The sequence below is a fragment of the Penicillium canescens genome, assembly GCF_028828765.1.
Source record: "Penicillium canescens strain IBT 15451 chromosome Unknown utg000001l_segment0_segment0, whole genome shotgun sequence".
Lineage (NCBI taxonomy): Eukaryota > Fungi > Ascomycota > Eurotiomycetes > Eurotiales > Aspergillaceae > Penicillium > Penicillium canescens.
In genome coordinates this window covers 2,148,573-2,175,841 of record NW_026703963.1, presented here as the reverse complement: position 1 = coordinate 2,175,841, position 27,269 = coordinate 2,148,573, and the positions used below count along the sequence as shown (strand labels likewise).

General features: G+C 49.0%; 13 protein-coding genes across 13 annotated transcripts; 6 read left to right on the top strand and 7 right to left on the bottom strand.

The window, feature by feature from the left end:
- Positions 1-122: 122 nt before the first annotated feature.
- Positions 123-367, top strand: N7446_000817 (4F5 domain protein; the record flags this gene model as incomplete). The annotated part of the gene is made up of 2 exons (XM_058509584.1): positions 123-185; positions 236-367. 2 exons carry the CDS (start codon positions 123-125, stop codon positions 365-367), a joined length of 195 nt encoding a protein of 64 aa, XP_058378563.1.
- A 642-nt stretch (positions 368-1,009) lies between these two features.
- N7446_000816 (uncharacterized protein) lies at positions 1,010-2,074 on the bottom strand (the record flags this gene model as incomplete). Its single annotated transcript, XM_058509583.1, has 1 exon — positions 1,010-2,074. One exon carries the CDS (start codon positions 2,072-2,074, stop codon positions 1,010-1,012), a length of 1,065 nt encoding a protein of 354 aa, XP_058378562.1.
- A 345-nt stretch (positions 2,075-2,419) lies between these two features.
- On the top strand, positions 2,420-3,206 carry N7446_000815 (guided entry of tail-anchored proteins factor 1; the record flags this gene model as incomplete). Its single annotated transcript, XM_058509582.1, has 3 exons — positions 2,420-2,506; positions 2,603-2,789; positions 2,878-3,206. The coding sequence occupies 3 exons, from the start codon at positions 2,420-2,422 to the stop codon at positions 3,204-3,206; spliced, it is 603 nt and encodes a 200-aa protein (XP_058378561.1).
- Positions 3,207-4,287: 1,081 nt separating this feature from the next.
- N7446_000814 (RNA-binding protein) lies at positions 4,288-5,751 on the bottom strand (the record flags this gene model as incomplete). The annotated part of the gene is made up of 3 exons (XM_058509581.1): positions 4,288-4,972; positions 5,025-5,658; positions 5,718-5,751. The coding sequence occupies 3 exons, from the start codon at positions 5,749-5,751 to the stop codon at positions 4,288-4,290; spliced, it is 1,353 nt and encodes a 450-aa protein (XP_058378560.1).
- Positions 5,747-6,544, top strand: N7446_000813 (uncharacterized protein; the record flags this gene model as incomplete). Its single annotated transcript, XM_058509580.1, has 4 exons — positions 5,747-6,022; positions 6,070-6,249; positions 6,304-6,382; positions 6,438-6,544. Coding segments are annotated over 4 exons (642 nt in total), but the record flags the coding sequence as incomplete, so codon positions are not given.
- Positions 6,545-6,895: 351 nt separating this feature from the next.
- On the bottom strand, positions 6,896-7,365 carry N7446_000812 (uncharacterized protein; the record flags this gene model as incomplete). Its single annotated transcript, XM_058509579.1, has 2 exons — positions 6,896-7,171; positions 7,231-7,365. 2 exons carry the CDS (start codon positions 7,363-7,365, stop codon positions 6,896-6,898), a joined length of 411 nt encoding a protein of 136 aa, XP_058378558.1.
- Positions 7,366-10,108: 2,743 nt separating this feature from the next.
- N7446_000811 (DUF3431 domain-containing protein) lies at positions 10,109-11,254 on the top strand (the record flags this gene model as incomplete). The annotated part of the gene is made up of 1 exon (XM_058509578.1): positions 10,109-11,254. One exon carries the CDS (start codon positions 10,109-10,111, stop codon positions 11,252-11,254), a length of 1,146 nt encoding a protein of 381 aa, XP_058378557.1.
- Positions 11,255-11,403: 149 nt separating this feature from the next.
- N7446_000810 (putative sterol carrier protein) lies at positions 11,404-12,852 on the bottom strand (the record flags this gene model as incomplete). The annotated part of the gene is made up of 2 exons (XM_058509577.1): positions 11,404-12,295; positions 12,359-12,852. The coding sequence occupies 2 exons, from the start codon at positions 12,850-12,852 to the stop codon at positions 11,404-11,406; spliced, it is 1,386 nt and encodes a 461-aa protein (XP_058378556.1).
- Positions 12,853-14,602: 1,750 nt separating this feature from the next.
- Positions 14,603-15,965, top strand: N7446_000809 (putative mitochondrial carrier protein; the record flags this gene model as incomplete). Its single annotated transcript, XM_058509576.1, has 6 exons — positions 14,603-14,785; positions 14,879-14,913; positions 14,968-15,041; positions 15,095-15,313; positions 15,367-15,704; positions 15,759-15,965. 6 exons carry the CDS (start codon positions 14,603-14,605, stop codon positions 15,963-15,965), a joined length of 1,056 nt encoding a protein of 351 aa, XP_058378555.1.
- Positions 15,966-16,371: 406 nt separating this feature from the next.
- N7446_000808 (putative pH signal transduction protein PalA) lies at positions 16,372-19,261 on the top strand (the record flags this gene model as incomplete). Its single annotated transcript, XM_058509575.1, has 6 exons — positions 16,372-16,620; positions 16,693-16,747; positions 16,811-17,705; positions 17,767-18,341; positions 18,389-18,791; positions 18,856-19,261. 6 exons carry the CDS (start codon positions 16,372-16,374, stop codon positions 19,259-19,261), a joined length of 2,583 nt encoding a protein of 860 aa, XP_058378554.1.
- Positions 19,262-19,822: 561 nt separating this feature from the next.
- Positions 19,823-21,157, bottom strand: N7446_000807 (uncharacterized protein; the record flags this gene model as incomplete). The annotated part of the gene is made up of 2 exons (XM_058509574.1): positions 19,823-20,251; positions 20,327-21,157. 2 exons carry the CDS (start codon positions 21,155-21,157, stop codon positions 19,823-19,825), a joined length of 1,260 nt encoding a protein of 419 aa, XP_058378553.1.
- Positions 21,158-22,432: 1,275 nt separating this feature from the next.
- On the bottom strand, positions 22,433-23,083 carry N7446_000806 (glutathione S-transferase family protein; the record flags this gene model as incomplete). Its single annotated transcript, XM_058509573.1, has 1 exon — positions 22,433-23,083. The coding sequence occupies one exon, from the start codon at positions 23,081-23,083 to the stop codon at positions 22,433-22,435; it is 651 nt and encodes a 216-aa protein (XP_058378552.1).
- Positions 23,084-23,938: 855 nt separating this feature from the next.
- Positions 23,939-27,269, bottom strand: N7446_000805 (uncharacterized protein; the record flags this gene model as incomplete). The annotated part of the gene is made up of 4 exons (XM_058509572.1): positions 23,939-24,340; positions 24,418-26,603; positions 26,653-26,914; positions 26,979-27,269. 4 exons carry the CDS (start codon positions 27,267-27,269, stop codon positions 23,939-23,941), a joined length of 3,141 nt encoding a protein of 1,046 aa, XP_058378551.1.

Below are 27,269 nucleotides of genomic sequence, written 5' to 3'. Positions count from 1 at the left end.
GCAAGTAAGTATGAGGCTAAGGATTTGGTGGCGGGATCCCAAGCCGAACCCCTCCAAACTTTTTCTCCGTTTCACGATTTCGCGCCCACTCACTCCCTACTTTCCTTATATACGAAGCCATAATGACGCGAGGTAACCAGCGCGACAACGATCGGGCCAAGGCCCAGAAGAAGGCTGCTGCTTCGGTTCGTCTCCCCATGCGCCAGCGTGTCTGACTCTCTAACAACCGCCACAGAAGGGGAAGAACACCCAGACTGGCAGCCAGTACCAGAAGTCCAAGGAAGACGCTGCTGCCATTATGCGCGAGAAGCAGAGGAAGGGTATCTATTACAATTACCGGCAAATCTGGCTTGGGTCACAGGGCTAACTTTTTCTCCTTACAGCGGACGAGAAGAGGGCTGCAGAGGCAGCAGGAGGAGGGAAAAAATAATGCGATTCCGATTCTTCGATTCATACCGGCTCCTTTTGCGATTTCTACCGTTCTTGCGATGCCGAACATACCATCTGGCAACCAGACAATAGACAACAGGCAACTTTGGAATGGCATCGTGGAGATTGGGTCACGGAGGAGCTGGAACTTGGATACGACTTGGAAACATCATCCACCTATGCCCTACTTGCAAATATTCCGGGCGGGTGTCTAGCGAGGCGTTCATCTGACTCTCATTGGCGTTTATACCAAAGCATACTGTACATCAAAGCGCTAATCAAACGAGACACGACACAGAAGTTATTGGTGGTTCTGTTATTGGCGGTCGTCCACCCTTTCACAATCTACAGGATTTACCCACCATATTTAGACCATTATAATTTGAGGCACTGAAGAATGGGCAAAAAGTAGCGAAAAGGAGAGGCCAAAGTAGAGCGAAACCAATGCAGGGAATGATATACGCGCTTCGAAGCTAGGTTTCGTGTAGAGACTGTCGAATACTTTACCAGGGACTGTATACACATTTATGACCCTTGTTGTAGAATATGCCTAGAATACACATATACGTAGTTAAGCTGTTTACGAAGTATCATTCTGACCATTTACTGCCCAGTATACCCTCGCCCGGTCCAACCAGGTCTGCCATGACTTCTTCTGTAAAGCATCCTGCGTACTTGGGGAGTCCTTGGATACAGTTTCCAGGATGCAGCATAAACCCATACCATCTGCCACACTTTCAAGGCCGAATTGCTTAACAGCTTGATGGACAAATGTCCAAAGACTCTCGCCTTCCCACCCAACACCAAGCGAAAACGTGAGCACTTTCTCAAGCGCATGCGCTCGCACCGTGTAATCGGGGACACGGCTCAGCTCGTATATCCCAAAACTCCACCCAGAGATATCGCGCGGATTAGCCAGGCACCATTCAATCGTCCGGTTGACAATGGGCAGCGCCGCTTCAGCTTTCCAGTCTGGTTTCCCTGCCATTCTTTCGGCAAGAAGCGCGTTCAGCTGTCGCATATAGCTGAACGCATAGTAATTCTTCGGATGCAGTTCTCCCGCACGAAGAATAATCTCCAGTTCACTCCGCTGGAGTTGTAGCATAGCCTCGGCACTCCAGGCCCGTCTTTCGAGTAGATGCCTCAGCACCCAGAGCCGGTGGTACCATAACGTAGGCGACTTGGTATGGCGATGAAGTGGCGAGCATTGGTAACTCGACATGAGCGTAAGCTCAGCTTCTAAGAGTTCTGTTACGGCGGGGGTCTGGTTTGGAATATCCTTGGCGTTCGAATGTGCCATGGCTGCGCATAATCGACGCTTGCGCCAATTGCAGGCTGTGAGATGTTCACAGTCAAATAGTAGCATCACTTCTGTAATTGTTGTAACCGTATTTGTTGACTGGGCTTTTGTGAGAATCGCACTTTGCAAGTCATCTTCTGACATGGGCATTAACGTCTTGAAGAAGAGTGCTCGCGCGACCGTGTACGCCTGCACGAGTGCTTTCTTTGTGATTCCCACTGAGCAGCCATCTTGCAGGAATGTTGCGCCTAGGCTTGGAGGGATGATCTCGATTTCGAGGACTTGGTTTCCTCTAGATGAGAAGATGCGGGCAAGTTCCTGGAATGTATGCTCTGGGTTGGACATTTGATTATTTGTTTTTTTTGGTGCAGAGAATTAGAAGAGGCTATAGTGAGGACCTCATCATATTGAGTCCTTTGATTCTTTGAAATGGACCTGTAATTTGTGGGCAAATGGAGAAGTGGTGTAGGCATGCGAAGGCGGAAAGGCCAAGTCCGCTGTTATTTCCACCTTTCCACATTGGACGTCATTTCACTTCAACACCATTTCTTGACAATATCCCTCGGTTTCGCCTGCAATTTAGGCCCTGCTATCCGATTGAGCCGTCGCTTTCCTCCAGGCTATCCCAGCCTGCGCAGTCGCAGTCGCAGTCACCACCTCCGCATCCTAACTCCTTCAACCCCCGCCACGATGCTGTCCCTCGTCTTGACAGTGCTCTTTGTGCACATCGCAATCCACTTGGTCAACACGATCGGTGCGAGTACTATAGACAACCTTGTATGCCACCAATAAGCGCCCGCTTAGGCCCTGCAACTTGCAGCTCCGCAGAACACCTACATGTGAACCCAACAACTAACACCTATTCTCTAACAGCTATGGCTCCTATACCTACGACTGCCTACGCCAACAGCCCGGAAAGCTCGCAAGCAGCAACAGCTAAAGCGCGAGGTCCTCGAACAAAAGCGCGATATGAACAGTGTCAGCTCGCAAGACCAGTTCGCGAAATGGGCGAAACTGCGCAGACGCCATGACAAGACCATGGAGGAATACGAGGCGATGAGTACGTGTCCCATTGCCATGGCATAGAGGAGACAAGACCACGCTTTTCTCCCGGCTGGTTTAGACTACTAACGCACCCTTCTTCACAGACAAGACCCTCACCTCGCAGAAAACCTCCTTCGACTGGAGCGTCAAGACCGCTCGCTGGCTCAGCACAAACGGACTGAAAATCTTCCTGCAATTCTGGTACTCCAAGACCCCGGTCTTTGCTCTCCCCGAAGGCTGGTTCCCCTACTACGTTCAATGGATTGTGTCCTTCCCTCGCGCGCCACTGGGCTCTGTGAGTATCCAGGTTTGGAGCAGTGTCTGTGCGGCTGCTATTGCGCTTGTGGGGGAGGTTGTGGGTGCATTTATTGCGCAGGTGGTAGGCCGGAAGGAACCTGTGCCTGTTGGCGCTGAGAGTAAGAAGGCGCAATGAGTAGGATTGTCCTGGCTATCATAATTTATGGGCTTGGTTATGGTGTATTATATGACGGGTAATGCCACGATATTATCATGAATATTGCATTGCATATTGTTTTAATCAAATTCAGTTTCTGTTCAGTTCAAGTTCAATTGCTTTTTCTTTCTTTCAATAAATTATACATGTTCATCAGATAAGAAGATAATCGTTTATCGTCAAGGACCCCCTTAGGGAATCTCTGTGCTTGACTCTATGATTGGTATATCATCACGCGAACATAAACCCATGGCAAAGACATGAATATGATAAAAGAGTCCGGCCCCTATGACAGGGCATCTGCAATGAGACAGAATCTCACGGCCGCTTTGCCATAAGCTACAGACTCAAAAAGAAAGACAAAATCAGAACTCCTCGCCTCAAGAATGAGCCCCATTGAGTTACCCTCCACCCACAACCAAACGGAAGCAGATGAAAAGGGCAATCGCATGACTATCCGAACATGACGAAAGGCAACCCAATACAAGGAACCAAATCCTTCCCCTCTCCAACACCCAACACACACCCCATTCTTTCCAGAGACATTGTGACATGTAACCGTCGGGTGGTGCGGAGTGCTGGGAGGGAATAGGGCAGTCAGCCGCTATCGAATTGCTTCTATGGCGGCGCGTTTCCGCAATGCCTGCTTGGGACTTTGGCGGAACCAAAGCGCAGGGTGTCCGGGGACTTTCTCCCAAAGCAAGTTAGAAAAGGAGTAATCCTTTTGTGTGTGAGCTTTGAATGCGATTCTTTGAGCGAGGAGTTGGGAGAAGGAAGAGGAGGAGTTTTCTTGGTGGGTTTTTATTGTTGGGTTGGTCAGGTGATGGCGCTAGCCTGGTTGGGACTAAGTAGAGCATTTTCAACTTGTTAGTTGAGCTTGAGCATAACTCGAGTTCTTCTTGCGTTTGTTGAGTAATAGAATTTCTTTGCTTTGGTACAATTACACTAATTTGACAATTTCCGACCAACTGCTTTACTGAATTAGGAAAAATATTGAAACTAACAATGCATTGACAGAGGCTATATGAATGAATTACAAACAATTTTTACATGATCCCGTTTACGCCTTGGCCTTAGTCTTGGTGACCTTCTTCGCCTTCTTGGTCTTGGTAGCAGGTGACTTGGCAGCAGGTGACTCTGTAGCAACCGCCTTGGGGACTTCCTCAGCCTTCTTGCCCTTCTTGGACTTCTTGGGGGTATCTTCAGTAGGGGCGGGAGCCTCGATAGCCTTGGCAGGCTCCTCGACAGTCTTCTCAGCGGTCTCAGCCTCAGCATCCTCAACAGCCTTGGGGGCCTCCTGCACAGGGACATCGTCAACGCTCTTCAGCTGGGGAAGGTCAATCTCGTAACCCAGAGCCTTGAGCTTATCAGCCTTGGCCTGTCTCTTTTTCTGCTCAGACTCGACACGCTTGGTCCACTGGTCACGGGTCTTGCCCTTCTCAAGGCGCTTCTTCTCGATGCGGTTCCATGGGGTCACCTTGAAGCGGCGATTGGCGCCCTTCCAGATCTCGGGGTGGAGCTGCTCTTTGGGAACAAATTTGCACTTAACGATGTGGCCGTACATGAGGTAGTTGTCCATGGTATCAGCGACGATCTTGGCGACGGTGGCCGAGGAGAATTCAATGAAGGCGTAGTGCTTGGAGCGGCCCGTGAGACGGTTGCGAGAAAGACGGAGACGGGTAATGTCACCGAATTGAGAGAAGTAGGCCTTCATCTGGTGCTCGTAGAAACCGTGGGGAATGCGTCTAAACACATGTTAGATATTGGCATAAACTGAAGATTAGGATGAAATCTTACCCAATGTAGACAGTGCCGGGCTCCTCAGGAGCACCGTTGGCCTTCTGCTGCTTGGCCAGCTTGCGCTGGGCCTTCTTGGAGTCTGGGATCTTGGGAATGGGCTGGCCCTCTTTGTATCCCTCGTCACCGGACTCACCCTCATCATCACTGCTCTCGAAACCCTTGATGAGGGCAGCCGTCTGGTCATCCTCGGCGTCATCCTCAGCCTCGCTCTCCTCAGCGGCAGAGATAACATCCTCGTCCTCCTCTTCAGACTCGACAACGGGCTCGGGCTTTTTAGTCTTGTGGGCGGCCTTCTTAGCAGCGGCCTTCTTGAGGGTAGGCGCAGCCTCGGTCTCCTCCTTCTTGGACTTCTTGTTGGCGGGCTTCTTCTCGGCCTCCTTGTCAGCCTTGGCGGGGGCAGCAGGCGCTTCGACCTCCTCATCGGTCAGGAAATCTGCAGCGCGCTTACGAGGCTTGACCTCACGGGTAGGCTGGGCCTTGGCCTTGGGAGAGGCAGCGGTCTTGTCAGCCTTGGGCTTTGCGGCATTCTTCTTCGAGATAGACTTGGGAACAGTGTCCTTGGTGGCATCGGCGGCCTTAGCCTCGACCTTCTTGGTTTTTTTGGCGGGCGAGTCGGCGGCGACAGGTGCGGCTGTAACAGCGTTAGCAAGACCAAAACGGATTCCACGAGCTAATTGATTGTTCGCATACCCTTGCGCTTCTTTTCTCTCTTATCAGGGGCCATTTTGACGTTGTGTTGTGTCGAATTGGAGACTGGACGCTTCTCGTTCTTTTGCGGGAAACTTTTTTTTTCTCTGATTTGCTTGGAAGGCGGTGAGCCACGCCTACCACAGCACTTATCGGCGCCCAGTGTTTACCTCTGCAACCCTTCTTACGAACAGGAATGGGCTGCGAAAATGGGGAAGAATAAAAAGGCGAAGACCCTGACACAGGAAGAGATCTGGGACGACTCTGCTCTACTTCAGTCCTGGGATGAAGCTGTGGAGGAATACCAGGTCAGTTCCTTCCCGATTCACGTGACCTCTATCTAACTTGATGGCAGCTTTATCACAGCATTCACGCCAAAGGTGAAAATGTTGAAGATGTCTTGAGAGAAGCAGAGGAGTCTGGGCTTATTGTCGAGGGTGAAATTATTGAGGCTGAAGTCGAAGTCGATGCCGCCGAGAATGATGCTATTACCGGGAATGAGGATACATCAATGAACATCGATGAACCTGCCCAGGTATGTTACTAGTCCTGAATCATGATAATATAGGCATCACGCTGACAATTCCAGGCTTCTCAACCTGTGAATGGCCCTGGCCCTGAAGTCTCTACCACCGCTCCACCGATGCCCCATCCCGCTATGGCTAATGGTATGTTCGAACTCCATGATTTGTGAATTATATCGGACTAACTTTTAATCTATAGTTCAGGACGAGGCGTTGAAGAACCTCATGATGTCTTGGTATTATGCTGGATACTACACAGGAGTCTACGAAGGCCAACAGCAGGCAGCCCGAGAGAAGCGCTCATGAACAGTTGTGACTGTCCTCGGAAACTGCCATCCGACAAGATGCTCTTCTCAAGTCGCAGCTCTATCACCATATCACCACATCACCACATAAGCAGCGGATACCCAGACCAACTTGCTAGATAGCAATGAAAATAATCACTACAAATTAATGTCAAAACACAACCATCATGTCATTTGCCTATCGTGGATATCCCACGAGACATATCCACTGTCAACAGCGTGAAACAAAATACAAACCGAAATTAAAACCACTTCAGCCAGTATCCACCATACATGAATTGATTCATCAGACATTGATAACAAAAACAGGTGTCGACTCTCTTACTGTTCGACTCTATCCAGCTTGAACCATTTAAAGACCGCCTCCAGCACCACCAAGGAGACCACCGACGAGGGGAAGCTTGCCTAGTGCGTTGGGCTGAGAGGTAGGGTGGTGGGTGTTGGTAGCAGTAGGAGTAACGAAGGTACCAGAGGAAAGCTTCTTGGTAGAAGTAGGCTTGTGATCCGACTTAGTCTCATCAGCGGCAGCATTGCTGTCATCGTCGCTTTCTGCGGGAGCATGCTCAGTCTCGTTGTCCTTGTCGTTACGCTCCTTCTTATCCAGTCCATCCATAAGCCTAGTAGCACTCTGCATGAAATGTGTCAGTGGATGATACATTTATATTGTTCAGTAGACCATAATCTTACCTTCAATTGGTCAAGGGTACTTTCAAGAGTGAAGCCGTGGCTGGGTGCCTCCTCGTCACGCTTGACGGGCATAGAGAGCGCCAGCGCCGCAAGGACGAGCAGAACAGAGAGGAAAGAGAGGCTGAGACGGGCCATTGCGAGGTTTTGGTATACTGAAAGATTGATTTATGAGAAGGAATATATGTTCAGAAAGTGTGCCCAAACGAGTGGAAGAGCGAAGATAGATAGCGAACGAGTGATTATTTTGTTGGGTGGTGGATAGGAGGGAGAAACAAGACCTCTGGCCTGCGGGGGATTATGTGGAATTTATATCTAGCCCCTTTGATCGTGTGAAGGGAATGAGAGGCCAAGGGGGCTCGGACGAAGACCCAAAGGGTCTGTTGCGACGCGTACCGCCAGTTATCTTGCATCTTCGCGTTGTATCCAGTCTGTATAGGGAGTAAACAAAAATTGCAGTATTGGACTTGTTCTATAGGCCTTCAACACATGCTCAAGGCTCGTCTTGCGCCGGAGAACGATTCTGACTCTTCCCTGCTGGGAGCTGGTATGGTTCAAACCTGCGACAATCTGGAAGAATAATCATTCCAGTTAAGGATCGCCATGATTGCAATCAAGGGATGCTTTGTCGAGAGAAGAGCGAGCAAAAGTAACCAAATGGATGCTGTACTAGCAAGTATTGTAACGCATTCCAAACTATCACGTTTTGTTTCGAATTGCATTGGGGGCATATTCATACATCCTCGGGAAAGCGTGTATACATGCATGACGGAAATACTCCTGAGTCAGTTTCCGTTGTCCTTTTAACGGCTGCTCTTCCTCGTGCTATTGATCATGTGCAGGAACACAAGGCTTAAAGGGATGAAGCAACTTGCAAGTATCACGCAGGGTTGTCGGTCCCTGGCAGGGGCGCAGAGGTATAGATCGTCACTTTGCACATTCCGTAAATACGAAGCATTCTTCGGCGATTGCACGACATTAGGCGTTCGAAGCAGCAATTAAGCCATTCGAAACAATTCATGAACTATGATTGATTACAGGAATGTATCTCCTTCTTTTTGACACGCACAGCCCCATCTGTAGGGAGCGGACGCAACACGAGGGAGGCTCCAGAAGAACATTTGTTCGACTGAGAGGTCTCAGTTTTGGCATTTTTTTGACCTCGAATATCATAGAGATGACGAACAAGACTTCGAAAACGCCAAGGCGGTGTCTACAAATCTAGCTAAGCTGCTGGTTAGTGAAGCGCATTGTAAGCCTGATCTCCTCTCTGTAGGAATGAGCAGGCGGGATTGACAGAGATCATCTGCCGCGACGGAAAGTGCCTCAGGGCCGGAACCCAACATCAAAAGTTCCGGAAGTCCTGGTAAACAATCGAACACTTCCATCCCAACAATGCACCAAGGGTATCAAAGACTATGAATCCAATCTGCGTGACAAATCGGCAAATTCCAATCAAAACAAGATTCCCGGGCATGGGGATGTTGGCTCAAAAGCGAACCCGACCACCTCTGGCTGAACGTCAGGGGGCGGGATTAGAACGAGCATTCTTCGGTCTGGGTCCCTAACTAAAATTTGTAGATGGAGTGAGAATATTCCATCGACAAGAGTGTGTTGGAGACCGTAATATGTTATGAAGTTGAAGAAGAGAAGATCTGCTGGAAGCTGCGCGCAAATTTTATTTGACGGCTAGCGCGGATTATGTCATCTATATCACGTGGCCGTGTATAGGTATGAGTCTCTTTTTCTTTGATATTCGTCTTGAAATCAAAGTTGTATGTATTCTCGTGGTTATGACTACGATGGGCTAGACTAATAAAATGTACACACATTATACTTTAAGTCAGTCCGTCCCCGACAAATGAAAAATCGGCCCAAGCTTCATCAACTATAGATTTATGCCCATGACATCACAATATTCTCAGTATCATCGGCATAGAAAGTACTTTTTATCGCAGAGAAATAGCCGAAATATCTTCGCTGTGATATGATCTCAGTTAATGAAGGAATTGGTTGTGTCAGCTGAGATTTGGGATTGGATTCCCCCTCCATCAGTATGCACGGATAATATATACTTGGATCGAACTCCAAAATTGAATTTATGATTTTGCTCCACGAATGCCCAAAATATCCTACAACATCTCAGAATCCATGCACGATAGTCACAGAATACAGCTTATACTGTACGCTCAGCTGGATGGGAGGTAACCGCCTCGTAGCTGAAGCAAAAAGCAATACAATTTCGGACGCTTTGGAGAATCATCCAATCAAGTCAAGTCTGGACCACGGATGGGCATCCACGACATTACGTGTATCAACTCATAGTGCGGCTTAAAAACGGCACAGACGGCGCGCCTTGCTTTACTGTAATCGGTTTTCAAATGTTCTCCAATTACAAAGGATGGAATTATTGGTGCAAGTTAACACTATGAAGAATCGGTTGGCTTGCGCAGTGAATATTATATCGCATTTTCAAGATTGTCCAGTCTATTTACATTATAAACTCCTAATTTGTTGGAGCCTACTTCAAAGGAGATTGATAGTATAGCTGGAGCTGTATTTGGCAGCTTCTCAGTTATTGAAAAGGAATCGCATCGAATGTAGCTATAATCCATGGTAAGCACTAACGTGGACCCTTTCGGCGCAGATCGGTGGTTGCTGTGCCCATCAGGCCATTGGGTATCATTCTCGTGTTAAAAGCCCGATAGATATAGATCTAGAGAAGCAAATATAACTTACCAAACGAACGGGGCCCAAATGGCAGATCAGGGGGCGAATGTAGATCCCCGCCCGAGGCAGCAATATGCAAGTTCCGCTTCCTCCGAGCGAACGAAAAAAGACAAGGAACAAACATAACTGCATATAAAAAGCCCGCCACAAAATGCAAAGGAAAGTACAGAGGTCACTGACCCAATTAATATTCTTTCTCTGCATCCTCTTCTTCGTCCTATACCTCAACCGCCCACGAAGAAACCAAGACAAACTCTTCGCATGGACCAAAGTCCGCTACAAAACAACCTCAGCCATCATCCCCGAAAAAAGAGGCATCTGCCCAGGCCTAGCAGGAAGCACCAAACCAGCCCTAGTGGTCTCGCGGGTCGCAGCAGACGGCAACCCATCCTGGCTAGAAAATCTGCGCGCAAAGTACCATGTATGTATATACAATGTCGACGCCCCAACCAACAAAGAAAGCAATCTGCTCCAAGTGCCTGCAAACCGCGGCCACGAAGCAATGGCCTACCTAACCTTCCTCATCGACAACTATGACGACATCCCATCCGCAGGCGCAGTCTTCGTCCACGGGTCCCGCTGGGCCTGGCACAATGATGCGCCGGACTACGACAACGCCGCGCTGCTCGCGGCTCTGGATGTCCGTCGCGCTCTCCAACCAGCAGGGTATCACAACCTGCGCTGTGACTGGAGTACGGGGACGTGTCCGTCGTCCGTGCCGGCTCAGGGCAGTCTCGAGATGAGGTTGCAAAGTGCCGTTGCGCCGTGGAGTCCGCGCGCGGCATCGGATATGGCGCTGCCAAAGGCATTGGCGCATATCTTTGGCGGGGACGTCGACGAGGCGCTTTCATCGCAGATTGAAAGGCAGGTGCATTTGCATCTTGGGCGGAATGATGCCGTGCGCGCGCAGTGTTGTGCGCAGTTTGTTGTTTCGCGTGAGCGTGTGTGGCAGCATACGCGGGCTGAGTATGTTGCGCTCCGGCAGTGGTTGCTTGATGGGATTGATGATGGAGTTGCGAGGCGGATGAGGGTTGATGAGAAGGCGGCGCCTGGGGATGATCTTACTGCTGGGCGGGTTTTGTCTTACTTGTGGCATATTTTGTTTGCGCCGTTTGAGGAAGATGGGATTGATTTGATGGCGCTTAATCGGTTTGCTTGTCCTACTGCCGAGGAGTGCTATTGTCGGCTTTATGGGAGGTGTGCTTTGAAGTGTCGTGGTCCCGCCAGCTGTAGTGGGCAGTACCGCGTACCTCATAATTATAAGTTGCCGGCGGATTGGGCTGAGACGCATTCATAGTGGGATTGGGATTGGAGTTCACATAGATTTGGATTATATTGGACAATCTGGAAAGTTATATTGGGTTGCATATAAAAGCATTAGGATATCATGTCATTTCAGAACTGGTGTTATGTACAAATTGTAGCTCAAGCGATGCTATCAACCAGCTAAAATCTGGCAAGTACCCGTTCCTCGGTATCAGCTGAAGCAGAAAGATTATACTCAGAGTTATACTTCTTGCTCACAACAGACTTGGCCTGCTCAGCCGTGAAGCCCTTGGCCTCTACAGCCGGGTTGTACCCAAGACCATTGAGCTTGCCAACAACATCAGAAGGCACAGCAGCAGCAACCTTGCCATCGGCACGCTTGTACACAGTCACAACGACCGCACCACCAAGACCAAGGTTGTGCTGCAAAGCCGCGGACGTACCATCAACAAGACGGTTATTCGCCCAGCCACGCAGGTGCCAAACCAACTCAGCACACTGAGCAATACCCGTAGCGCCAAGAGGGTGACCCTTAGAGATCAGACCGCCAGACGGGTTAATAACCATCTTACCGCCGTAAGTGATATCACCCCGGCGGACCATTTCATGAGCCTTACCAGGCTCACACAGCTCAAGAGCATCAATAGTAATCATCTCGTTGGCCGAAAAGCAGTCATGCAATTCGCAAACCTTGATATCCTTAACATTGACACCAGCCTCGGCTACCGCAGTGCGGCATGCTTGGCGCGACATACCAAAGCCCATCAGGTCGATCGAGCTGCGGTTGAAGACCGCGGCGGTATCGGTAGCGAGGGTCTGACCAGCGATCAGGATAGCCTGCTCCTTGAGATGGGGACGTGCATCCAGGAACTCCTGTGAGACCACGACTGCGGCGGCACCGCCGTCAGAGGTCGGGCAGCATTGCAGCTTTGTCAGGGGCTCATGGATCATAGGCGCCTTCATCACTTGTTCAAGGGAATATTCGGTTTGGAATTGCGAGTAGGGGTTACGCTTGGAGTGCTCGTGGTTGACGCGGGCGATTTCGGCGAAGTCTTCATTCTTAGCTCCGTACCTATCACCATATTAACACTATTCCCTGTATATTGCGATCAATCACGGCACCGTGGTCACTCACTTCTCCTTGTATTCGACACCCGCATTACCGAACATCTGCGCCGCACCGGGCGCATTGGTCACCCCGCGCGTCTCGGCCATCATCATTCCAAACAGACTCGTGGGATTCTCACGGTCATTGTACATCGATTGCAAGCTACCAGGGTTCATCTTCTCAAACCCAACAACAAGCACACAGTCTGCAGCACCATATGAGACCATCTGGCGGGCCATAGCCAGACCAGTCGACCCGGTCGAGCAGTTGTTGTTGACATTGTAGATAGGGATACTGGTTTGCCCGAATTGGTAGAAGACGCGCTGGCCGCAGGTGCTATCGCCATAGACATAGCACGCAACGCCTTGGTCAACGTCATCGTAGTTGATTTTGGCGTCTAGCATGGCCTTGATGCCGGCCTCGTAGCCTAGCTCGTGGTAGTCCACCTTGCCGCGAGGCTTGATGAACTTGGTCATGCCTACGCCTAGGACATAGGCGGGGCTTGCTTGCTTTTTACCCATGCTATAGTGTGTTTTGTTAGTAGCGAGGTACGGGAGTGTTGGCAAGGGGCTTGACAGATGTATAAATAAAAGTAAATTGGGGAAGTGTGAAATTGCGGGGAGAGACCGAGGTCCCGAGGACCCCGGCATTGGCATTGGCACAAATCTGCATAACTCAGTTCCGCCTTTGCATTCTGGGGTTTGAATCGGCTCGCTTTTGAAGATCATGTTCTTGAACTCTGATAACCCGCAGCATGTGGATTTCCTCCGATCGCATCTTCTCACGTGAATGGTCTGTACCCGGATTAACGTGCAAACTGCATGTGCTGGCATTACAACTTAATCTACGGGGCATTTCACACAATATTCCAGAGAATATGAGAATAATATTGAGACATCTATTTATCTCCCAGACTACCTTATAGACATTCATATGTCCTCGGATGAAGCAGCTTAATTTCATGATTATGTGAACGCTAGGAATAACCTCTTATATCCTCATTTCTTACGAAATTAACGAAGACCGAGAATAAAGTGAGGAATAGGAGAGAGATAAGAACTACCGGTACAGAAACGGACTAGGCTAATAGTTTCATTTGCAGTTAGATTAAGTAGATTAACTTCCCCGCATTCCAGTCACTTCTTAGGCAATGGTGCAGGTGCCTCAGCTGTCGAAGTTGGTACACTGTCCGGTTCTCTACTTCTACAGATATGACATGCATGTGCCCTATATTGAACACTATACGACCAATATTTGCCAAGGATGATAAACCGGATTAGATGATGTGCAACATGTCCCCAATCATATCCGCTTGTGTTGACGCTGGGTGTTTTATCCCAGTCATTCCACGGGTATACACTTGTTGGATGCAACAGAGCCTGGTTCCATATCCCCGTTTCTTCGGAGTACTGTCTTCCCTGTTCTGAGTTTCTTTTGCTTATGTTAGCTCTCCAGTGACATGCAGATACCATACAGTTGGTGCTCGGCTTGCATATAGCGGGGTTCGTAGAGGTGGCGATACTCTGTACATGTAGCATGCTTCCCATCGTACCTACGGATGAACACTTTGTAACTAACATAATAATTCTGAGCAGAAACCACAGAGATATTATACTGTAGCTTAAATATCCTAACAACTGTACGGAGTAGAAAAGATTGTTCACAACGACGTCACCCGACTTGGTCCTAACCGTTTTGGGGAATTAAGCTCGGTCCACATGCCATTTTGCTCAACTTCACTTCTTCGCTCGCCCGGGCGATTGGCTTGTGCTTGTTATTCATTCGGTGGTAAGTGATTTTGACGTATAATTGCTGAGAGCAGATTATCTGTGATGAATACACGGAGACTAATACTGTGCCTTCGCAGGTCACCATTGCCGCGGAAGTCGGAATCCAGCACGATCACAGCGGTTCAGACCAGAGGACTTTGAAGTATATCGCTTCACCAGTAACAACTCCGCCGTCGCCCGTCGATCCTATCAACGCCGGGATTCATAGTCTCGACCGTTTGTCTTGTGCCCTAACGTAAACCTGCAAAAACGGCACCCGTGCCGCAAGTCTGGTGGGGACCTCCGAACAAGAGTCAATATATAACAGTGCTGGCGGGTCATTTAAATGGACCATTGTGGGACGCCGAACGGTCTACTCTAGCTTGAGAGACCGGTTTGCGTTCCATTGGGTTCCCCAGCCTGTAGGCAGAAGAGTCACTCTCTGGGGGTGCTGGCCATTGCATCGTTACCCCTCGCCGGCGCCGATGGACCACGCAGAGAAATGACTATTGGCAAGCGCTCTGACGACGCACCATTCCCCTCGTCGTCACCCCAATCAATTACAGCAGACATGTCTGGCTCCAACACTTGGACCTTCGACGTGTCCACGCGCAACAGGCTCTTGAAGAAATACAAGACTCAAGTGTCCTCGGCGGCCTCGACCATCTGCGCTACCATCTCACTGGTGAGTCTTTTCTCGAGGGACTTTGCGCCTGCGAAGCACAGCTTGGTAATTTTCGTCGGGCCCGATGCTAATTTCGTCTCAACTCGTGGACAGATTCCTCTTGAGAATATCAAGACCCGAATGCAAACGTGAGCTTCTCTCAGGTCTTTGAGATTGGATGACCATGCTGACTGATGATATAGCCATGACTTTAAGAACGTTTGGCAATGTGCTCGCTACCTTTGGCGTAATGAGGGATATCGTGGCTATGTCGCTGGTAAGTTGTTGATTTCCAATGCAGTAAATTGAGATTTTCTGACGGTCGCATAGGCGCCCTTCCTCCGCTGGCAAGTGTCACAGCAGTGCGCGTCGTCAATTTCACCGTGTACCATTCATTCACGGGCATCATATCTGATGCCGTTGAGAGCATGACTGGCTTCAACCCTGTGGCTGACTATAAGCGACCTGGAAGCACCCCGACCATGCTTGGAGTGATGACTTTTACAACTGCGGGCATGATCTCGGGTTTGTTTGCGTCTCCTCTTGCTTGTAAGCTCATTTCGGTCAATTGAACGACGAGGATGGGGCTAACGTCGACACAGGCCCCTTTGAACTGGCGAAGAATGTCGTTCAGACCTCCGTTTTGGTCTCCAACCGCGCAATGGCAGCTCCGGATGCCGCTCGGGACCATACGCTGCGTCACAAGCCTCGCCTTGGTACCATCGCGGCAATCCAACAGATCGTCAAGCGCCATGGGGTCCGAGGGCTGTACACCGGCTTCCGCCTGCATGCGATGCGTGACACCATTGGCACCGGCATGTACTTCGCCATCTATGACACCGTGAAGCAAACCGCAGAAAGACAACTGGGTTGGCACAAGAATGATCTCGGGTCAACCATGCTCGCCGGCGTGATTTGCAGCACTGTCCCCTGGTTCTGTGTATGTGATCAGATACTCCCATCCTGACAAGGGGTACTAACAAGCGGCTTACAGACATATCCTTTCGACACGCGCAAGACCCGCGCTCAGAGTGTCCTCCTCGGCAAGAGCCAGGAGATCGGCGAGGCCTCAAAGGCCATTGCCAGATCGAGTACTTACAAGGGCATCTCGATCATCATGCTCCGGACGGGGCTAAACAACATGATACTGCTCAGTCTCATGGAGTACTTTAAACGGCTCATCAACGAGCTGCCAGACTGAGCGCTCAAGTGAAGACGCCGTGAATCGGCCGGGCTGAGATTGCGCCGCCCGGAATGAGCCTTGGCCCAGGCAATGGAGGGGGCGTCATGATTTCCTATCCACGTACATGCATGGATGAGGTGGAACCTCATTAAGGCGCAAATATCTCAACAGCGAAATGAAGCATAATTGAAAGCCGATGCGTTGCCCATAGTTCGTAAAACATATAGACACTTGACGATCGTTGCCCGGATAGATCCCATTTCTGCCTCAGGCCATCAACACGTCATCCCGTTGCCCGGTGGGGTTGAACTTCTCGTCAACAAACGAAGTCTTTCGCACCCCCGCCTACAGCGACAATGGCGTCGTGAGTACTTCAAGGCATATAGCTGCAAAACCCTTGAAATATTAGATCCCTTTGCTCACAATGGATACCAGCAACATCCTTCAGCTCCCGTTCCGTCGCTCACACGCCGTCTCGCTCTCCGATGCCATCACGCAGTACATATCTTCCAAATATGATCAGCGCCCGGATATGTTCGCGGAGGATCTGATGATCATTGATCGTCTAAGGTCTGAAGCTGTCAACGTTCAGGAACCACATTTCAGCGGTATTAGCCGGTTGATCACATACGCAGCGCAGCTGAAATGGCTAGGTGGAAAGTTCCCGATTGATGTGCGCGGTCCCTCCTTTGGTCGTGGTGGTTCTTGGTTTGGTTGAGCTTCGAGGTTGACGGGGTTTCTCTAGGTCGGGGTGGATTTTTCATGGTATCCGGCTTTTGGGTTCAACGCTGCGCGCCCAGGTGAGTTCACGATAATTTTGGGGAGAGCCAGCCGAGATGTTTGCTAACGGAATTTGCGAATAGTATCGCAAAATAACCTTCGGTTTGAATTGGCGAATATTATGTTTAACCTCGCTGCTTTATACTCACAACTTGCATATGCAACCAACCGGACGACCGCAGATGGACTCAAGCAGGCTTGCAACTACCTGTGCTCTGCAGCTGGGGTATTGAACCATCTCCGAGTTGACATCATCCCGGACCTTCGCACATCGCCGCCGGAGGATATGGATGAGATGACTCTCCAGAGTTTGGAGCAGCTCCTGCTGGGTCAAGGCCAGGAATGCTTTTGGCAGAAGGCTGTCAAGGATGGACTCAAAGACAGCTCTATCGCAAAATTGGCAGCAAAGGTGTCTGATTTCTACGGTGACGCCGGTGACTTGGCTGTTAAGTCTAATGCCATTAGCACAGACTGGATCCACCATATGACTGCGAAGCATCATCACTTTGCGGCAGCGGCTCAGTTCCGCCAGTCGCTGGACTGTTTGGAGAAGCGCAAGTACGGAGAGGAGGTTGCCCGTTTGCGCGATAGCTTGATCTGCGTCAATGAAGGTCTTAAGGAGCAGCGGTGGATCAACAGGACTGTTCTTGGTGATCTGAACGGATTGAAGAGCCGCGTCTCGGAAGATCTCAAGCGTGCTGAGAAGGACAACGATGTTATCTACATCAACCCTGTTCCACCGAAATCGGAGCTCAAGACTATTGAACGAGCCAGCATGGTTTTTGCTAAGGCTCCTTCGCAAGTCACCGATGCGATTTCTATGCTGGGTGATAATGGGCCACTGGGCCAGCCGCTGTTTTCTAAGTTGGTACCATATGCGGTACATATCGCTGCCAGCATATACTCTGATCGTAGGGATCGTTTGGTGAACGATACACTTATCGGGGAGTTGGAGTCCATGACCGACAAATTACGGGAGTATGCACTCGAGAAGATTGGGACCTTTGAGATAATTGTTTGCTAATGACGGTGTCGACAGCTTGCTTTCATCCTTAAATTTGCCCGGATCTCTACAGGCACTCGAGAAGCCACTAGGCCTTCCACCAACGCTTGTCTCCCACGCAGAAGAGATGCGCCAACAAGATGGCCTAAACCGCTTACACCGCTCGATTGAAGATACAGCTAAGATCAAGGGCAATGATCAAGCAGTTTATAACGAGGGTGTCGAGCTTCTCCAAGCCGAGAAGGCAGAGGACCTTGCAGCCCGCCAGAAATATGGCACTGACCGGTGGACTCGTCCAACGTCGGAATCCGCAGCACCAAAGCTATATAAGAGTTTGAATGAGATCAGCGGCTATTTCACATCTGCTCAAAGTAGCGACGATCTTGTGCAGCGGAAGCTACAAGATTCACACTCAGTTTTCCTCGTGCTCACTGGCACTAACCGGGACCTTGAATCCTACGTACCTAGTAGCCGACGAGCAGCTATCCCGCCACATGTTGAACGCGAGTCGAACCGGCTACGGGGCTGTCTGAGTGAGATCAGTCGTATGGAAAACCGGAGGAAGCGGCGTATCCAAACCCTAAAGGATAAGGCACGGGCCGATGACATTCGTATGTGTTTTTTGTGCTTATGGCGAATTATACTAACGAGATTCTAGATCCTGCGCTGCTGAAACAGACTGCACGCCTAGAGCGGGAGTTCCCTATGCAGGCTATCCAGGCCAGCCAGTTTGAGGATTTGTTCGAAGAGCAACTGAAGCATTTTGACTCGGACCGCGATATGATCGCACAGGAGCGTAGAGACCAGGATAACCTCTCTGATCAGCTCCGGGAAGCTAACCGTGCTTTCACCGGTGCTCATAAGGGCGACGCCTCGACGAAAGAACGCGAAATTGCTCTTCAAGATCTAGAGAATGGCTACTTGAAGTACAAGGAAATTATTTCTAACCTCGACGTCGGACGGAAGTTCTACAATGATCTTGCAAAGATTGTCGCTCGCTTCCGTGATGACGGGAAGGCCTTCGTCCATCAGCGCCGCATGGAGGCGAGCCAGTTAGAAACGTATGTCTTACCATTCACTTACAATATTTAAAACCAGCTTTCGGATACTGACTTCCCGCAACAGCGACATTTCCAATGCTCAGGCAATGTCCTCCCTACACATCTCACAACCCCATCTTCGCCAACAACCCCAGCAACCCGCACAATCCACCTACACAGCTGCACCCCTGTCAGAGCAGCCATCTCAACCCCCAACACCTATTCACACTGCGCGACCAGTCGACCCTGCTCCCCCTCTCACAGCACCCCAACCAGTCCGCGCACCCGTCGCTCCACCTCCAGTTTCAACACCTGGAATGCCAGGCATGTGGTCACCCGAAATGGGGATCAGATTTGGCTCTGCCGCTATCCCCCCCGGAGCGAACCCGGCTCCGGCAGCTGCTCCTGCACCGGCTCAGACCGGTCCGAAACCCACTCGTGGCCCTCAACCCGGGATTTGGGACCCCAGCCAGGGATTGCGCTTTTCTTGAGTGACAGCTGTTTGTTGAGACATTTGTAGATCGTCTATGCACATACTTGGAGTTTTGTTGAATACATGTGGGCTTACTCTCTGCTGTGATATACAGGGCGAGCAACACATCAAGATTCGCTTTTCTGCATACATGATTGTCGTTACATCCTACATTTTCTTGTTACTACGTCTCATACTTGGGGTTTCTGTCTCTGATTGTGACAATCAAAAATCAAAATTGCATCTATTCACCGGGAATAGAACCCGCTATTATCATTAACATTATATCCAAGAATATCGTAGTATGTGATATGTAAAGCGAGACCAAACGTAAACACCACACCTCCGACTTTTCACAGTGCTTATACACTCCAAACATATTTATAGACACAGAGTCCATTCGGCAGGAATGGTCACAGCTTCGAAACACGAAGCATGGACTGCGGTTCATTGCCTTGAGGCAGAATCGGTCACTATTGTCTCATGAACCATGATAGCGTGAAACATTAAGTCTCGCAAGTCTGCAAGCTTTCCGTCATCTCTGGCACGAGAAGAAATCCACGCCAAACAAGCTTCAAGTCTAGCCGGCAGCTCCATTTAACTTTCCAGAAAGAGCATCTCCATTGCCATTCAAAACAGCATGGCCATTGACACCCTCCAAGCCCTGATTCTCAGCCTCAATATCAGACTCGTCGGGCTCAGATCGATCATCCTTCTTATCACCAGTAGCAAGGAACCGGAGTGCACTGCGTAAAAGGCAGTACAGCCAAAAGAGATTGAGACACTGAAGACAAGCCAGCAGCCCAAAAGTGATGATGTTCGAGATCCAGCATTTGTATTGTTGTGTCTCCCAGTTGAGTTCATAGGGCCCAACAGTCCGGAACTCAGTTAGAAGGGAGTATAGAATGCGGAGATTCAATACATGGCGCAGATACACCCAGGCGCCGATTGAAGTCGCAAAGAACGGGATCATGAAATCTGGGGCGATATAGTGAAGAGACTTGGAGACCTGTAAAGAAAATCAATAAGAATCCAATATAATCAATGAAACCCTCAAAAACACCCCGGACCAAGACAAACTCACAGCAAGAAAGAAATCACTAATATCATGAGTGACATAAACCCCAATTCCAAGAAATGCAAAATGAAACCGATAACTAAGCCCAATAAGCACCAACGTCACAACATGATGCATAACAAGCTCCTTAAAATCCTTCCTAGGCTTCTCCAGGCCGAGTAACATAACCAGCGCCTGCTGCGCCCAGTACGCCGCCTCAAACAAATAATAAAACTTAAACGGCGCCTCATGCGTCCGATGCGGAAACCCCTCATACATGCCGCGCGTGTTGAAATACCACACCGGCGTCTGCCGCATCACATACAACCCTGCCGGGCCGAGGACGCCGAAGTAAATTGCTGTGTACATCTGTTCCATAAAGCGGGCTTGTTTGCCTCTGGATTTGATGTATGTGCGTGCTAGTGGGCGTAGGAGTTCTTGCATGATGAATTCGCGGGTGAATGATAGGAGGACTGTGTAGAAGGTCACAAAGGCTAGATCCCATGGGCCCTTGCCGTATTGGGGTTTGGCATTTGGGGCATTTGGGGACTGTTTGTAGGATAGGAATATAAAGTGGTGGAGGATGTTGGACTCGGTCGGGTTGACCGCATATAGCGCTAGAATAAATAGCAGTAGGGCCAGTGGTGTGGCCCATGTGTGTTTTCTTGCGAAGTGTTTACAGCGGTAGAGGGCTGTACGGCTCCTTTGTTGTTTGGGTGGCTTGTCCACGTTGGTGTTGGGTTGTTTCTCAGTTTCATTGATTGAGGATAGTGTTGGTTTGTGTTGGGTGCTGTTGATGTTCCTACGTTGGTGTGTCCCATTTTGTTTGGCCTTGTTTAGGGGGGCTGAGATGGCCATCATATGTACTGCGAGACAGGTGGAAGTGGGAAGAGAACATCCAACTTACACAAAGCGAGCTTATACGAGATCGCCCCTTTCCAATCAGAATCCTGGACTATCGTGTGTTTCACCTTGCCTCTTTTGGTTAGAGTGAGATCGGGGTTCGGGATCCCAGATCCGATGGCATTTCTTACCCTAAGTTTTTGGTCTACGGAGATGAATGCAGACATGTTCACGGTGTAAATCTATCAGGGTTGCCTACATCTAGGCCCTGTTTGTCAGGCTCTGGGTTCATATATATACCCTCCCGGTGCCCACGTACCGTAGGGATCTATAAAAATAGATCAGCTGAAATGGGAACTCTAGAGATGGGTCTCTCGAGTTCGACTTACATTGTTACATTGCGGCTCTCAACCCCCAGTACCATAACCCGCCTGCCCCTTCTCGTACCATCATCTGTTCCTTGAAAGATTTAGGCATATCCTTCTTCCATTTCCATAGCTCTTGTAGTTCTACTCGAGACTTCCTGCAATAGCATCCAAAATCTTCTCACCGATGATAAGGAATACCTTGAAAGCGTGACCACTATCACCTGGACTCCCACGTTGCTCGGTAACTAGGCAGTAATTCCCCGGCGGCGGATAATCTCAACGACCTTTTCTCCTAGGCCCAAATTCAGCTCCTTGTGTTTGGCTTATTTACATGTATACTGTATAGATGACGATAAAAGAATATTGCTATTCCGAAACTAACCTTAGAATAGCATAGTAGGTCTTGGCATTAGGGATCGAGAAACAATCGAAGAGTGTAGGTGGTGACACCAATTCCCGGAAGTACTGTAAACCCTTCCTCTCACTTCGTTCGTTTCAAGGCATCTCTTTTCTTCCTTGAAGGCATGTGTAACGTATACCGTATATTATACGAATCTCCTATACCCGCGACTTTCTGTGCCCCTCCATGCTTATCGACAGCCGATGTCCTGATATCTACCCATTTACAGCATCTCGAGAATTACTAAGACCATTTTCATAAAATGGCGCCGAGACTATCACCCCCAAAGTTACTCTTCATTCGCGACACGATACAAAGCGGTCACTGACCACGCCTCAAATGGCGGATGCAGCTGAACGCAGCGAACGAGAGATCAAAATTATGCGGCGGAATTTTATAACCAACCAGGCTACGACCCTCCTCTCATCAGCCTCCCATTTATCTGAAAAGGCTGTATCTGTCGGAGATAAACCAATCTCTTTCAGGGGTTGTAACATGAAATATGTCCGTTGTTTCTTGTTTTCAGTCCGAGACACGCAATTCCTCGTAGTCAATCATCACATGCTCTCGATATGCGCGGCGATTGGCGAGTGCATCGTAATATCGACGCAAATTGGGACGCTCTTTCCGGGAGATCGGAATATCGAAATAGCGAAACAAAATATGGCCAAATTGGATGTCCGCCAGCGAAAATGTATCACCAGCGATGAATATTTGAGTCGATAACTGCACTTCTGCAATATCAAGGAAGCGATCGAGATGTGCGATGGCTCTTTCGATAGCCCCTTGGTCCTGCTTTGACGGCGCTGTTCTGACGACGCGCCAGAAAATGGGAGCTGTAAAGCCCATCGCTATGTTCAATTTTGACCACTCTGCCCATTTGTCAACTGAAGCACGTCTCTGATGATCCTTAGGCCAGAATTCGTTTGTCCCGTAGCGATTAGCAAGATATCGTAGTATTGCCCCTGTCTCCCAAATCGGCCCGCTATCGCCATCCTCAAGAACAGGGACCGTGCCGTTGGGATTCATAGACAAGAATTCGGCCGTGTCGTTGCCGCCATAACGATGTCCTACATCGTGACGGTTATAAGGAAGACCAAGCTCGCCGATGCACCACATCAGCGCTTGAACATTGGACGAAGTTCGACGACCCCAGACCTCAAGCATTGCCATTTACGTAGGCAGGAGCCAAAATACACCGTATTTGACCAGTTGAGAGGGAAAACAATCAGACAACGGGGATCGTCAAAGTAGGCGCTTAAAGTAGGCGCTCAAATTTGCGAAAGCTACTACAGTGACGGTTCATAAGTTTTAACAACACCCATGGACCCACCCATTTACCGCCTTCTTAATAATACTACACCGCCAAGTTTAAACACACTAGTGAACTTCGTATCTCTTGCATTTCTCACTTCTTCGACGTAGTACTCTGATGCGGGAGGGCGGCTGTTATTTTTTTTGGCGGCGGTGCTTGGCTTTGATTGCGAAATCATCACACTCTCTAGAAACGTGATTTCGTGCACTTGCTTAGCAAGCCTTTGACCTTTTATCACATAGTAGCATTGCAATATTAGGTAGCTCTAAGAGTTTGGGACTGCTGAGAATTGCGAAGGTTTACAGGAGCAGCAGACCGTCTCGAAGGAGCTTTGGCTTTCTTAATAGCCAATCACTTAAGGGGTGAAAGGAATCCAGCAAGTACAAAATCCACAATGAATTGAGGAGCCATTAATATAAAATTGGCTATAATTATTGAATGAAATCCTTCAAGTCGGTGGTGTGATAATTAAACCAGAGAGATGTATGCATGTGGAGCAGGCCAGCAGAACCCTTTATGGTAGAATAGTGGGAAGGCCAAAGAAAATATCCTGATGCCTGTGTAAATTTGTGTAAATCTGTGTAAGTTTATATCTTATACGCTAATCCAATCTCAGGTGTCACTTTTAGACCACAACAGTATGACGATCACTGTCCCAAACATAACTATTTTTCATCTCTCAAAACTCGCCAATATTGATGCTCGGGCTGGTTTCAATCTCTTCCAAGTCCCTCCCACTGTTGTAGCCAGATTTCCATCAGATCTGCAGATATGGGTTGCAGGCTTCTGATTGCTGGACTTGCCCGCTCTGCCTTGGATGTATCAATTTTGGAAGATGTTTTATCGGGACTTGTCAAGCCACGGTAGAAAGGTAATAACTTGAGAGAAGGCTTCTCTTGCATGTCTTGCGTCATAGGGTGTGAAATCAACTCAAGCTCATGAATCCACTCGGATAGGTCGACATCAGTCAGATCGTATTTTGATTTGATAGGACGAATAAGATCCTGCCACGACGATGTGTGTGGATTGACTACGTGGAACGTAGCGGAGATGTGTTCTTCCTGTTGTTCAAGACGAGTGTGCATAATCTCTTCTATTATATCTGCAACAAAATCCTATCAGGAACGAATTAGTAAATTGATTGCTTTCTCACTTCCACAGTGGAGTGCGCGTCAATCCAATGATGACTTACAACTGGAATCCAGTCAATATTGTTAGCATTTCCAAGATGATTCGGGATCTTTCCTAAACTTTTCGAAGTCTCCACCAAGGCGGGAAACCATTCGCTTCTGTTCCAATTTCCCATGCTTAGACTTGGCCCAGCAATCTGTCCCACGCGCAGGATTGTCGTTGGCACGCGAGCCACACTCGACATATGGTAGCATAGTCTCTCAACGACGTGTTTCGATTCTGCATATCCTTGATGCGGGACTGCATCAGGAGACTGTATCAGGTCTTCTGGAGCCGACCGACCACCCATAGATATATTCCAATTTTGTATTGTGCTTATTGAGGACACAAAGAAGAAATGCGGGCGGAATCGACCTCGTCTGCTGATGTCGAAAAGGTCATAAGCACCTTTGATCAGAGGCTGAAAGGAAGTAAGCGAGCGGTTGAAATTCACATCCCATGCGTTATGGACGGTAATATCGACTGTGTTGAGCAGTCTGTAGTATGTGGTACCAGGAAGGCCGAGGTGATTCTCCCCGAATACTGCATGCACAAATTCAACCCGATAATCGTTCAAATGCCAAACTCTCAAGCCTCTCTTGTGGTGGCTCTTCATCTGGTTCTTCTCAGCACCCTCTGATCTGTTGAGACAATAGATCTTCGCTACCGACGGATCACCCAGGAGAACATTCAGAATATAAGTGCCGAGAGACCCCGTTGACCCTGTGAGTAAAACAACATGCTTCCGGCAGGTGTCTCTGGATATAGACAGTGTGTCCTTTTCTGGAAGAGCGTGAGTGTAAGTCTTCAACACATGATCGATCTTTGCTCTTCGAGATATAGCCATCTCCACGCGGCTCCCATGTAGAAAGCTATTGATGAAGTGCGACAAGGCTGAAATGGTTGGATGATCATAGACCATTTGTGCAGTGACCAGTGCTTCACTATTGGGATTCCCGCCGTTGATGGCTTTATCCAACATGTTAGCAATGGATGCGGTCTGTAAGGAGTCGAGTCCGGCCGCGTAGAGATCAGCCCAATCATCTATTGCCGGACTATTGAGCTGGCCGTGGACAACCTGCCGGATGTAGCAAGTGATTGAAGATATTGTCGGCGTCTTGGGAAACTCCAATTTGGTAACTGGCTCCTTTGCATACAGGCTGTCAATTTCAATGTGGTAGTCATTGTTCACCTGTCGGCGCTGGGTGCTTCCTTTTGCGGTTACTTTGAAGGGCTTCGCTTTCGACGCAAGACCAATGCGATTGAACATCACTCGCCCATATGCGGGGACCATTTCATTTGCTCTTTCAACTAATGGCCAGACTTCACCCAAGAAATCTTCAACTGTATGTTCATTATCTGTCCACAGGTCCCAGTTTGGTTCAATAAGCATAGCGGATTGAAATCTTGCTTGTCCGACGACTATGGCTTTTGAGACCAATGGGTGTGCCTCTATGGCCTTCTCAGTAGCAATAGGATTGAACTTTTCACCATTGCTGAGAACAATAACATCGTCTAAACGTCCGGCATAACGCCACAGATTTGCTCTATTCGGGTGTCGTCGAAAGAGATCCTGTGACCGATATTCCCTGAGATCAGGGAATGTATGGAAGATTCCGTGAACCTTGCGGTCCTTGCCTCGACGGATCACTAGCTCGTGCAATTCGCTATCAACTGGATCCATATAGACGTTGGAGTTCGGGGCCCAATCAAAATATGCCCAATCCGCACTTTCCTCTGGGGCCATCGACAGTATCACCCCCATCTCAGTCGAGCCAATGAGTGAGATCAAGCGCACCCTTTCTCGCAACGCCTCGCCGATATCAAAGGCCAGGGGAGCTCCTCCAAAAAAGAGATAGTCTAAGCGACTGAGACAATCCATTCCCATTTTTGTGCTGCAGATATTTTCAATCAGAGATGGGGGCAGAGTAGCCGCTCGGGGCATGAGAGTCTTGATAGTATTGATGATAAGCTCCCCTGACAATGGCTTGAGAGGAGGAATCGCGAATGGCGCCCCGTTGAAAATGGCTTGAATGAAAGCAGAAAAACCCATTACGTGGAAGAATGGTGTGACTGTCAACATTGAATCGTCCTTGGAATAAAATCCGGAGGGAATAGCAAGTTCCCTGCCTGGCGGAAGGGGACAACGCGAAATGTTATCAAATGCAGCAAAATAGCCATGTGTCAGGTAGATTGGCTTCGGAAGTCCTGGCAGAGTCAGCAAACAGTCCTGAGTAAAGTTGTAGGTTACACAAACCAGTTGTTCCAGATGTGTGCAGTATCAAAATGACATTATCCACATCAGCACTAAAAGTACTTGTGTAAGGGTAGTATCTAGTTTTGCCATTGACTAAATCCTCCCACGATGGAAGTACCAGAGTCTTCAGATTCGGATGCACATTTCCAAGAGTTTGCGCTTTTTCCAGAAGTTCAGCGGAGTGTAGCAGTATGGTTGACTGAGTCTTCTTGAATAAATGTGAAAATGCTTCGTTGGAATTTCTTGTGGATGGCAGAAATAGCTAGAAACATGGAAGCTTAGTATGTATTATTGATAGCGCGAAAGAAGCTGGGAGATGCGCGCACCTTGTATCCCACCTTACTACAGGCAAGAAAGAGAACAAGATATCTCAAGTCGTTTGCACCTATGTAGGAGAGTGTCTCGCCTGATCCATGGCCGATGGTAGTGTCGATCCACCAAGACAGGTGATTCGTAGCATGTGCAACATCGGCAAACAATACATCATGAAATCCGTCAGACGGGCTTGAGCCATTTGGGAGGTAGCAAAAGAGTTGTTGAGGATTTGTGACCGCCCACTCATCCACAAGAGCGGCTGAAAGCCTTTCACCGACTTTAGCAGGATTTATCGAATGCAT